Source organism: Columba livia, chromosome 1, assembly GCF_036013475.1.
Source record: "Columba livia isolate bColLiv1 breed racing homer chromosome 1, bColLiv1.pat.W.v2, whole genome shotgun sequence".
NCBI classification, from domain to species: Eukaryota; Metazoa; Chordata; class Aves; order Columbiformes; family Columbidae; genus Columba; species Columba livia.
Window position 1 is genome coordinate 210946828 of NC_088602.1, and position 12409 is coordinate 210959236.

At 53.3% G+C, this 12409-nt stretch overlaps 1 protein-coding gene across 1 annotated transcript in view; it reads left to right on the top strand.

Moving 5' to 3' along the window:
- TNPO3 (transportin 3) overlaps window positions 1-12409 on the top strand; it is a 35600-nt gene that overhangs the window by 13701 nt on the left and 9490 nt on the right. Inside the window, exons 4-10 of the mRNA XM_065049394.1 lie at window positions 377-533; window positions 4088-4231; window positions 5703-5878; window positions 8264-8402; window positions 10413-10559; window positions 11325-11432; window positions 11512-11603. Coding sequence (XP_064905466.1) covers window positions 377-533; window positions 4088-4231; window positions 5703-5878; window positions 8264-8402; window positions 10413-10559; window positions 11325-11432; window positions 11512-11603 — 963 coding nt within the window. The remainder of the gene's footprint in view (window positions 1-376; window positions 534-4087; window positions 4232-5702; window positions 5879-8263; window positions 8403-10412; window positions 10560-11324; window positions 11433-11511; window positions 11604-12409) is intronic.

Sequence of the window (12409 nt, forward strand, 5' to 3'; positions counted from 1 at the left end):
ACGCAGCAGCAAACAGCCCGACGATAGGTTTCCTTAATTAATAAAGTGCTTAGACGGTGGCAGGGAGCTGGGTCGGCCTGTGGCTCCGTGCGACGGCGCCACGCGCGCTTCCACGGCCACAACTGTGCGCCTCAGCGATTCCCTCATCCCTCTTTTGTCCGCGATGATCCCCCGTCCCCTCCCGCTTCAGCCGCAGCCAGCGGCTGTTTGTGCTGCCAAAGCTTTGCCTGTTTTCCGTTCAAAACCCTTGAGCTAAACGAGGCTCTCGCTGCTCGGCCCTCGTGCCCGATCTCTCCGAAAAGCCGCTCCGCCTCTCGCTATTTCCCAGTACTTAGTGTTTTTGCGTGCGCTCAGCTCTCACCTTCACGTTTTCCAGGTACAGCAACGACGTGACGTCCCTGCCCTTTCTGCTGGAGATCCTCACCGTTCTGCCCGAGGAGGTTCACAGCCGCTCCTTGCGCATCGGCGCCAACCGCCGCACCGAAATCATCGAGGATCTGGCGTATTACTCCAGCACCGTCGTCTCCCTGCTGGTAAGGAGACACTCACGCGGCGACCGAGCCCCGCTCGGCGGCTAAAGGCCGTCGTCAAGCTTCTCCTACCCCGCGCATCGCTAATCCCGGTTATTCCAGGTTGGGTGCGATTAAAAATCTGCGACAAATTTTGATGATCAAAATCCCAGTCAGGCTCCTGTTGAAAACAGAGCTCGTTATGGGCAATTAAGAACCTTCTCATCCTCTCAACTGCACCGTCCCCGCGAGGATCGCGCTGTTTTAGCCGGTGGGACGGAGCGTGGGGCTCGTCTTTTGACTCGGTGTCCATTAACTTCAGGAAAAGCTCTTTATTCTCCTGGGCCGGCGGTTCAGCGGTTGCTCAGGGCTGGATTCCTGCGCAGGCTCGGGGAGTTTTGGGTTATTTGATGGTTACACAAGGAATTACTTCAGTCCGTTGTGGGGGGTGCATGTAGATCACTGGATCCTCTCTAGAGTCGCACACGGGTATATCTCCCTATACGTGTTAGAAAAAGGGCGTTCAGGGACTTAAAGACTCTGATCTCTCTTTTCATGCCCCTTTCAGCCTTAAGTATGTACCTAATTTTTGACCACTGTTTGATGAGCGGAGGTGATGGATTTAACTGCACGTCATGGTCAGGATTGGCCATGAGAAGAGACTGTTGTTCGTCAGAAGTTTCCTCATCCAGGGAGCAAGTCACGCTCTCCAAGAATGAGACTGTTGTGGGCCCCAAAATGAGGAATTATAGAAACATAGAATCGTTTTAGTTGGAAAAGACCTTTGAGATCATGGAGTCCAACCATTAACCAAACAGTGTCACTAAACCATGTCCCTGAGAACCTCATGTCCGTCTGTCCAACCCTCCAGGGCTGGTGACTCCAGCACTGCCCTGGGCAGCCTGTTCCAATGCCCTCAGCCTCCTGTTCTCATTTTGGTTGGAAAAGAGCGTTAAGATCAAGTCCAGGGCAAATTTGGGGAGCAGAGGGTGAGCGTGGAGGTGAATGGCTGCAGGGACTGAAGGTAAATGCTCCTCGCTGGCTCCGTCCTCGCCAGAGAGATCCTCTGCTGCTCGGTGGTGGCTGAGCTCACTCAATGAGCAGCCACACGGATCCCTGACTTTGTGTGGACCACGTGCCGTCGCTTCTCTTCCCGTAAAATTCTACCATTTCACGCTGCTTATCTAAAGTTCACATATTCTCGAGTCTGTCACTCCACCAAGCAGCTGGAGGGTCTGAGCTTGCTCTTGAGATCGGGGAAAAGGGGCATGAAGCGATTCATCCCCCTCCAGATTCATTTAATGTGCCGTTTCATTTGTCCCCTCGTTATCTGCGGCCCCATCCCACATCTCTCTGTATCCCCGTCCCTGGGACCCGACACAAACTCACCCCCAGCAGTTTTCCTTGGTTTCATTTGCAGAAAAGGGCAGGGTTAGAGGTAAGACGCCCTCAATTTAAACTTCCAACACCTTTGCAGAAGGTCCCTGTTCTCTTTCCACGCTGCATTCAGTGTCCATGCGGTTACCAAAGCCACAGAGAGCATCTGGGTGGCCATCTGAGCGTGGCACACACTTGTGGTGGGTGTTTGGTGTTTGTGCCAGGTCTGGCTTTGCCTTCCCCGCTCAGGCAAACCCAGAGGGAAGGGGGATGGCGATGATTGGGGTGCAGCAGGACGCAGATTTGAGGAGCCTTCCTTCCCCCTCGCGCTGTATTTGTCCCATTTCTCCGTGCCATTACCAGCGCAGCCGTTAGGGGAGCCCAGATCCACCTTTTCCGCGGGTTTATCTTTGCACATCCTCTCTCGCTTCTCAAACTCTTTTTGTTCCCCGCGCTGTCCCCAGCCCTCGGCACGTCTGGCTGTCACATCGGTGAGACAGGACACGTCACCGCTGCGTGGCCGTACCGGGGACAGCACGAGGTGTCGCATCGGGAAGGGCCGTAGCGCTGCCGGGGGACTTGTCAGACTTGTGTGCGTTTGCCTGCAGCTTTCGTGGTAAATCCCAGCACGGGCGCTTTACCCACCTGCCTGAAGAGCAAAGTCCTGTTTTCTGCGTAGGATTCGAATGCTGAATTCACTTTGAAAAAATTGCACGGGGACTGTGAAGTACAATGTTTTCAGGATTGAAGCTTCAAGCGAGGAGCTCTGGAAACTCCCGTGTACAGGAATCCCGACCGCTTGTTCTTGTCTCCGGCAGCCTGGCGGGTCCCTTGGCGCTGGGTTCTGGTGAGGGGTGCGGTGGGTGCTGTGGGGCAGCAGAAACGTTGTCGGTCTCTTCCAGACCCACATCTGTGACACTGCCGTGTCCTCAGGTGGGCGGTGGGGCAGGTCTGACCCTCAGGACCCATCGTCTCAGTGCTTTTGTGGGGAGGAATATAAAATGGAGATTACGGGGAGTGTAAGGATTCGTCATGGATGGAACTCGGTGTGTCTGTGTCTGAGATGGGATCCTGCAGGAAACTCACAGGCTGGAAATGGACGGAAACGCTCAAACTGCTTTAAACGCTTCTGTAACAGCAGCTGAAGGTGACTGAGGGGGTTTGGCTCTGTCTCCACATCGCCCCGAGCCCAGGGCTCCTTCACTCACGAGTGGGGGTGTTGGAAGTGTTCTGCTTTCCTGAATGAGGGTGATCAGAGCCCACGGGGTCTTGAGAGGGTGTTTGCAGAACTGTTGTGTTCCTGATTACAAAAGCAGCGTGGGGACACGGAATCACAGGATCGTTTTGGTTGGAAAAGACCCTCAAGATCATCGAGTCCAACTGTTCCCCCACACCTGTCCCTGCCCTATGTCCTGAGAACCTCATGTCTGTCTGTCCAGCCCTCCAGGGCTGGTGACTCCAGCACTGCCCTGGGCAGCCTGTTCCAATGCCCCACAGCCCTTTGGGGAAGAAATTGTTCCCACATCCAACCTCAACCTCCCCTGGCGCAACTTGAGGCCGTTTCCTCTGCTCCTGGCGCTTGTTCCTGGGGAGCAGAGCCCGACCCCCCTGGCTCCAAGCTCCTTTCAGGCAGTTCAGAGATCAGAAGGTCTCCCCTCAGCTCCTGTTCTCCAGCTGAACCCCCCAGGTCCCTCAGCCGCTCCATCACACTTGTGCTCCAGCCCCTCACCAGCTCCGTTCCCTTCTCTCCACTCGCTCCAGCACCTCAAGGCCTTTCTTGGCGTGAGGGGCCCAGAACTGCCCCAGGATTGGCGGTTTGTCCTCCCCAGGTCCCAGCACAGGGACGGTCACTGCCCTGGGCCTGCTGGCCACACCAGTGCTGGTCCCAGCCAGGATGCTGGTGGCCTCTTGGCCACCTGGGCACACGCTGGCTCATGTTCAGCCGCTGGCACCAACACCCCCAGGGCCTTTTCCAGCCGCTCTTCCCCAGCTGCAGCGTCCATGGGGTTGTTGTGACCCAAGTGCAGGACCTGGCACTTGGCCTTGGTGACCCTCAGACAATTGGCCTCAGCCCATTGATCCAGATCCCTCTGTGGAGCCTCCTGCATTCTGACAAATCAGCAGCTTTCCTAAAGTTATTTATTATTTTGCCTGTGCAGTTGTGTTGGGCTCTCCAGCAGTTCTCCCCTGTCCCGTTGCAGGTGACGTGTGTGGAGAAAGCAGGCAATGATGAGAAGATGCTCATCAAAATCTTCCGGTGCCTGGGGAGCTGGTTCAACCTGGGGGTCCTGGACAGCACCTTCATGGCCAACAGCAAGTTACTGTCCCTGCTCTTCGAGGTGCTGGTGAGTGTTTCTCTAATATTTTGGGTTAAGGGACCTTCCCAGCTCCCCCAGTCCCCTGCCATGAGCAGGGACATCTTCAGCAGCTCAGGGTGCTCAGAGCCCCGTCCAGCCTGGCCTGGGATGTCTCCAGGGATGGTTCATCCACCACCTCTCTGGCCAACCTGGGCCAGGCTCTCACCACCCTCAGGGCCCAACATTTCCTTAGGTCGGGCTTTGTGATGTGGGGACAAGACTGATGGACAGAAAGGATCATCAGTTTTGGTGCCTGTATGAAGCGCATTTCTTGTGTAGCTCAAGCAGGAGCCAGGTTCCATTTCTCTGTTGTGGCTGCTAAACTTTCAGAGCAGAACAGAAGAATTTAACACCTGAGAAATGGCCATTTTGAGCCATTTCTGTGGGTCGCCAGGTGGACTTTTGAGCCTACTCGGACTTTAAAAAAACCCAGAGTTTTGGCCTCAAACACATTGTGCTTGGTCCTTACTCCAAGGCCGTTTTCTTCACGAGGCTCTGAGCAAAATAGATTCATTTAGTGCATGGTCCAAGTAGGTTTGCAATCCTCATGGTGATTAATTTTGGCTTTAAAGTTGTCTGTATACATTGAAAAAGTGCATTTGCTTAGTACTAAAATCAGGGTTGGTTGGTTGGTTTGTTTCTTTTCCCCAGATTTTCGGTAAAACCATTTTAAATTCCTTTTCTGGCAATGAACGGAACGAACAGGGGGAATTCCTGCGGGACAGAGGTTCCTGCTGTGACCGGCGCGGGAATTGGCTGTTCCTGCTCCCCTCCTTAACCAAACCCCTCATTTGCATCTGCTCTGTGCTGCAGATCCAATTAATGACAGATGCAAATGAGGGCTCCCGTTTGTGGGAGGAGGAATAGGGAATATTGATGCGGGGACCAGCAGAAACGCGCCTCCCCCAGGACTTTTCATTATGTTTGTACCACTTCTAAATGGGCGCTTTTTCCCCATTTTCCCCTCCCTTCCACCTTGACGTGGGACCACAAATTGTTTTCCAAATGCGTCCAAGTCTGGTGCGAAAGGACACGGGTTGTTCCTGCTCCTTTGTTTCCCCTCCACGCTTCCCTGTTTGCTTTGCTCCTCCTTAATATGCCGCTCTCGTCTCCCTCCTTAATTAATCCGGGCTCCATAGGAGCCGTTAAAGCTCCTGTTACATCAGCCTCGCACGATTGCTATTAATATCGACCATGTGAGACCCGGAATCCTCTTGTTCACCCCCAAACCCTCACAATCATAAACATTTTATGTGTATTTGTGAGAAACTTCGTCTCCATCTTCAATTTTGACCTCAAGTGTTGGAGGTGGTAAAGCAAACCAGGCTTTGCAGGGCTGGTTGCAGCTTTCGGGAGCTGTGGCTGTGCAGAAGCTCTACGAACTATTTCACAAACAACAAAAGACGCATTTTTCCCCGGCTCGTTTCATATATAATCACCGGGCTCTCGTTTCTTGCAGCAACAAGACAAAACGTCGTCGAACCTCCACGAAGCCGCGTCCGACTGCGTCTGCTCGGCCCTTTACGCCATCGAGAACGTGGAGACCAACCTGCCCTTGGCCTTGCAGCTTTTCCAGGGTGTCCTGACCCTCGAGAGTGCCTATCACATGGCGGTGGCGCGCGAGGACCTGGACAAGTGAGTGAACTGCAACCCTGGGCTGTGCCGGGGAGGAAAGACGTGCAGTAATTAACTGTCACGTACAGTAATTAACTGTCACGTACAGTAATTAACTGTCACACTGTCTGCCCGCGGTTATTTTTGGAATCGGTGCAGCGCCCTGAAGTCCCTTATGCAAATAAGATATTTGTGAAACAGAGAAAGGTGAGCAAATGTCCTTCCTGGCCCTCGCTGCAGCGGTTTGTGCGCAGGGCTGGGGCAGAGTCGCTGTCCCCAGCCGGGGCGCGCTGGGACGGCGCGTTGTCCTCACCAGGGGACAGAGCAAGAGGAGACTGTCCTGAGGTGCGGCTGCCATTAAAATAGACTTCAAGTCATTTTGGTTGGAAGAGACACTCAAGATCATGGAGTTAAAACATAACCCACCCTGTCCCTGCCCCATGTCCTGAGAACCTCATGTCCGTCTGTCCAACCCTCCAGGGCTGGTGACTCCAGCACTGCCCTGGGCAGCCTGTTCCAATGCCCCACAGCCCTTTGGGGAAGAAATTGTTCCCACATCCAACCTCAACCTCCCCTGGCGCAACTTGAGGCCGTTTCCTCTGCTCCTGGCGCTTGTTCCTGGGGAGCAGAGCCCGACCCCCCTGGCTCCAAGCTCCTTTCAGGCAGTTCAGAGATCAGAAGGTCTCCCCTCAGCTCCTGTTCTCCAGCTGAACCCCCAGGTCCCTCAGCCGCTCCATCACACTTGTGCTCCAGCCCCTCACCAGCTCCGTTCCCTTCTCTCCACTCGCTCCAGCACCTCAAGGCCTTTCTTGGCGTGAGGGGCCCAGAACTGCCCCAGGATTGGCGGTTTGTCCCCCCAGGTCCCAGCACAGGGACGGTCACTGCCCTGGGCCTGCTGGCCACACCAGTGCTGGTCCCAGCCAGGATGCTGGTGGCCTCTTGGCCACCTGGGCACACGCTGGCTCATGTTCAGCCTTTCCCAGCATCTCCTGCCATTCTCATGGCCTCATGGTGACAGTGGTTATGTCACCCTGTGGCTGATGAGTCCATCCACAAGTCGTCAGGCGTGGACAACTTTTCCTCTTCAACCCCGGTGGTTTCCATCCTCCCTGCACAGATATTTGCCTCCCGGCTCTGACCGTGAACACCAGGAGCGCTCACTCTTCTTTTTAATGCTCATAAACACAACAAAATCAGTTGTGAGGTGCATCTGGAACCTCCCCAGCACCAAACTGGTATTTCCACTTGAATAACCAGCTCCTCACCTCTTCTCTCAATGGGGCTTCACCCAGTCCAACCAGTCCCGCGTGACACCATCGCAGAATCATTTGGGCTGGATAAAAACGCCTTTAAGATCATTGAATCCAACCATTAACCTAAAGCTCTGCCCCATTTCTCCTCTTTTTAAACATTCTTGGTAAGAATAAGGTGGATCCAACCTATTTTTAGTAAACTCCACTTGCATTTAGCCCATTTCCCTCCAACTTTCGTGTATTTTTGATCCTGGGCGCTAAATTATCCGGGTGCCTTTGACTTCAAGAAATTCCATGTGAAATGCGATTTCCACGAGCGAAATGATCAGTTAACTCCTCACAGTGTGTCCTGTCCAAATTAACAACTCAAGTAGCATCTATTCCCGTTTATCCTTCCATTTGATAGAATTAGTCTCCACTTGTCAGGCGTGTAAAAGTTGGTTCTAATAGTTTCTCTGCTTGGTATAAATGGACTCTGCAGTGGAATCTCTTCAATGTGTGGCTGGAAAACTGGAAAGATTTTGTCTTCAGGATTAAAAATAAGTAATCTCATGTGGAACCCTCCCCTGTGCCTTTAGGACAGGCTTTAGGCTGAGTTTACAGCACATCTTGAGCTGCATCTGGCTTTAGGATTTCCCAAACCAAAACCAAAGCCCAGGACTAATGGTTTCTCTTGGACCTTTTCCCCTAAAGCCCTGATTTTACGGTGGTTTTCTCGGTGGGGGGTTTGGTTTGACGCTTGCTTTTCACTCTTCTTTTTGCTTCTAGTCTTAGAGTAACGCTCATGGCCCAACTAAATTGCTTTTGTGTTATTTTTTGCTGTGTTCTCGCGCAGCGCCATCCCCTGTATGACCGATCGCTTTGTTTTCCGAGCAGATTTGGTGTTCTTTGCCTTGTGAAACGCGGCACGTTCCCCTCAGCGCCCCACGCCGCATTTTTTGCAGAACTTCCCCCACGCACTGCGCCTTATAGGAAAATATCATAAGATTTGTGGCATTTCCACCTCCTCCTGTTCCCCTATTTCACAATTCCCAACTGCGGACGGAAAGCTAAAGCACAACTGGGTATTTCTCTATGTGTGATGACTCTCCAGGGCACGTTACCTGCGCCGACCGAATCTTCCTGACTTGCGTTTTGTCTCTTATTTCCCCAGGGTGCTCAATTATTGCCGCGTTTTCACCGAGCTCTGCGAGACCTTCCTGGATAAAATCGTGTGCACGCCGGGCCAAGGGCTGGGCGACCTGCGCACGCTGGAGCTGCTGCTGATTTGCGCGGGTCACCCGCAGTACGAGGTGAGGGAGGTTCATCCTCATCCCCGTCACCCAGTCTCGCTCACCCGGAGCACGATCGGTGGGAATAACCTTCAATTTGGTGTTGCCACGTGGCTGGGCGGCTGCGGTTTGAGCTGCTGGGTTTGACGTGACCCACCTGTGTTCATGGTGCGGAAATTGGGCTCGTTTTCCCTTTCCCGGCGGCCTGGATGTGTGAGGCTGCGACCGCAGCTCCAAAATCCTCTATTATTTTATTGTCACATATTTCATTTAAGCTTTGCGGGGATTGCGGTGTAGCTCATTGTAGTCGTGGTCAGTGGGGCAGAGTCCAGTTGAGGCCAGTATCCAGTGCAGTGCCTCAGGGGCAGTGCTGGGGCCGGTGTTATTCAATGTATTCATCAATGATTTGGACGAGGGAATAGAGTGACTGTCAGCCAGTTTGCTGGTGACACCAAGCTGGGAGGAGTGGTGACACTGGAAGCTGTGCTGCCATCAGAGACCTGGACAGGCTGGAGAGTTGGGTGGGGAGTAACCTGATGAAATAGAACAAGGGTGAGTGTAGAGTCTTGAATCTGGGTAGAACAACCCCAGGTTCCAGTGTAAGTTGGGGAATGAGCTATTAGAGAGCAGCGTAGGGGAAAGGGACCTGGGGGTCCTGGGGACAGCAGGGTGACCATGAGCCAGCACTGGGCCCTTGTGGCCAGGAAGCCAGTGGTACCTGGGGTGGGTTAGAAGGGGGTGGTCAGTAGGTCAGAGAGGTTCTCCTGCCCCTCTGCTCTGCCCTGGGGAGACCACACCTGGAATATTGTGTCCAGCTGTGGCCCCTCAGTTCCAGCAGGACAGGGAACTGCTGGAGAGAGTCCAGCGCAGCCACCAAGATGCTGGAGGGAGTGGAGCATCTCCCGTGTGAGGAAAGGCTGAGGGAGCTGGGGCTCTGGAGCTGGACAAGAGGAGACTGAGGGGGGACTCATTCCTGGGGATCAATATGGAAAGGGGCAGTGTCAGGAGGATGGAGCCAGGCTCTTCTGGTGACAACCAGTGACAGGACAAGGGGCAATGGGTGCAAACTGGAACACAGGAGGTTCCACTTGACTATGAGAAGCAACTTGTTTGGGGTGAGGGTGGCAGAGCCTGGCCCAGGCTGCCCAGGGGGTTGTGGAGTCTCCTTCTGTGCAGACATTCCAACCCGCCTGGACACCTTCCTGTGTAACCTCATCTGGGTGTTCCTGCTCCATGGGGGATTGCACTGCATGAGCTTTCCAGGGCCCTTCACCCCCTCACATTCTGGGATTCTCTGAACTCCATCCTCCAACGTGCTGTTTAGCATCAAACCTCCCCAACCATCCTCCCTTAAATATACTGTATTTAAGACATGATTATTCAACCCCCCTTTTCTTCCTCTAAAACTTAAACCCCAGCAGTGGGTCCCTGGCTGACTTATCGCTGTGTTTGGGGGCCTAAATCCCCCTTTGTCCCCCTAAATCCCACACAGGTAGCAGGGCGGTGCCCACTGGGATTTTCTGGGTTCTCTCCTCCCTTCCCTCCGTGTTTGGGGTCCCAAGGGGACAGAGACGCAGCCGCCAGAGCGATGGGCGTGGGGTGGGATTTCCATAAGTTTTTAGAGCCTGAAAATACATCAGGAAAGGAGTTAAACATCCAGTCCGTGAGCACGTGCACTGATCGTGGTCGCAGAGATAAAATCCCATTGCTGGCGGATCCCATTGATGTGAAACGAGGCAACGATCGCGCTGTGAATGAAGAGACCATCCTTATGCCTCCACGTTAATTTTGCGGAGAGGAGGTTTTGCTCCTGAGGGCTTATTAAGCGAGAAGTTTAATTATGAGGCTTATGAAGCGAGAAGCAGCAGAGGAGATGGGCGAAGCTGTGGGAGCCCCGGCGCACGTTCCGTCATCGCGCGGCGAAGCAGCAGATCCGCGGTGCCCCCGGCGGCGATTCCTCCGTCGGGAGCGCGAGCGGAGGAGAAGAATAAAACACCGGTGACGAAATGTCCAATTTCTCTTTTGAAACAGGTGGTAGAAATTTCGTTTAACTTCTGGTACAGACTTGGGGAGCACCTCTACAAGACGGACGACGCGATGATCCACAGCATCTTCAAAGCCTACATCCAGCGCCTGCTGCACGCCCTGGCCAGGCACTGCCAGCTCGACTCGGACCACGTAAGGGCTGCTTTTGCTTTATTTTCCCTCTATTTTCTCTCTATTTTCTCTGTCTGGGATGTGTCTGTCCTCACTGCTGCATGCTGACACCTCTCTATAGCTATAAGGCTCTGCAGTCGCAATAATTGCAGAGAAAGGATTGAGAATGATTAAAATCACTATATTCAACCTCTTTTTGTTAAGCTGGTTCTTGTTCTAACAGGGTGACCCTCTCCCGCCTCCCCCCGGCTGTTTCTCAGTTTGAGAGACGCCTCGTCCCCTGTTTGGGGACATTTGATCGGAATAAAGCTCGCTGGCCGCAGCGCTCTCATCTTCCTCCTTGAATTCTGAGATGCTTTGTCCTCCTTCATCCCCAGAGGGGTTTAAAAGGCGTTTAGACGAGGTTCTTAGCGACGTGGTTTAGTGCTAGAGTTGGGTTTGATTGAACTCGATCCTGAGGGTCTCTTCCAACCAAAACGATTCTGTGATTCTTCCATCTCTGCCTGGGCTCCTCGTCCCCGCGGTTTCAGAGCAGGAACACGCACAGTCCGGTCAAGTTGTCGGCATTTTCCATCATAAAATGGTTTTGCTCGGAAGAGATGCTCGGGATCATCACGTTTGTGCGGAGCTCTCCTTCACACCCCCTCCAGCAGCTCCATTTGGGGAGAGAAGCGCGGAAACGATGGATTTCTTCTCTAAAATGGGATTTGTTGTCCTGGCTGTGGCTGAGTGGGAACCTGGTTTTACCTGAGCTCTCACCCTTTTGCTCTCCCTCGTCTCTTTCAGGAGGGCGTCCCGGAGGAGACCGACGACTTCGGGGAGTTCCGGATGCGGGTCTCGGACCTGGTGAAGGACCTGATCTTCCTGGTGGGCTCCGTGGAGTGTTTTGCTCAGGTGGGTTTTGCGGGAGCCACGTGTTTGCACCCATGCGTGTCTTGTAGCTTCTTTTGTGACCGATTTCTCCTTCTCGCAGCTTTACGCGACGCTGAAGGACGGGAACCCGCCCTGGGAGGTGACGGAAGCCGTGCTCTTCATCATGGCCTCCATCGCCAAGAGCGTCGACCAGTGAGTATCGACCGTCCTGCTCCGCTCCCCAAGGGCTGTGGGGTCGAGTTTTGCAGAGACACCAAGAATATCCCCAGGACTCTTAGGAACATGTTTTTCTGGGCAGAATATTTTAAAAAACACACTTTATTTTGAGAAATACACGGAGGAGGCTGCTGATGGAGCAGCTCTGTATTCCCAGGGACTGAGGTCTCCGTTTTCTGGCCAGAAACACGGAGCTGGGACTGCGGGAAGCACTTGGACCGTCCTGGCTCTCCGCCTGCCTTTAGTGCCACAAACGTGAGCTTGGCCCTGGTAAAACAGGATGAAGGTTTTATTTGCCCTGAGTTTATCTCCTGAAAGTGTTTTTCTTAGGCAATCTTAGGATTCGTTGCCTCCCATTCTCTCCGCCAAGGCTGCTCTCGCTGGCTTTTATCTTCAGTTTTTATTCCTGCTTTGTTTTTGAGAGTATGAGCTCTGCACAGGGAACTCTGCTCCCCACCAGGTTCTGGGTTATATATTGTCTGAAAGTATTATTATACACGCAGAATATATTTTGTCTCGTTTGGTAAAACTTGAGGCTGTTGTGCTGCTGGATTGTGGCTCCAACAACCCCAAATATCTTGGGTGTCCAGTGCAGCGAAGCTGCAGGGTTTGGCAGATTCTGGGCGAAATGAGAGCTTAAAAAAACAGATTATTCATGGAAATGTTTGTGACGTGGCTTGAGGATAAGTGTAGAGTCTTGTGTGTGGGTAGGAACAGACCCAGGTTCCAGTATAGGTTGGGGAATGAGCTGTTGGAGAGCAGTGAAAAGGGACCTGGGGGTC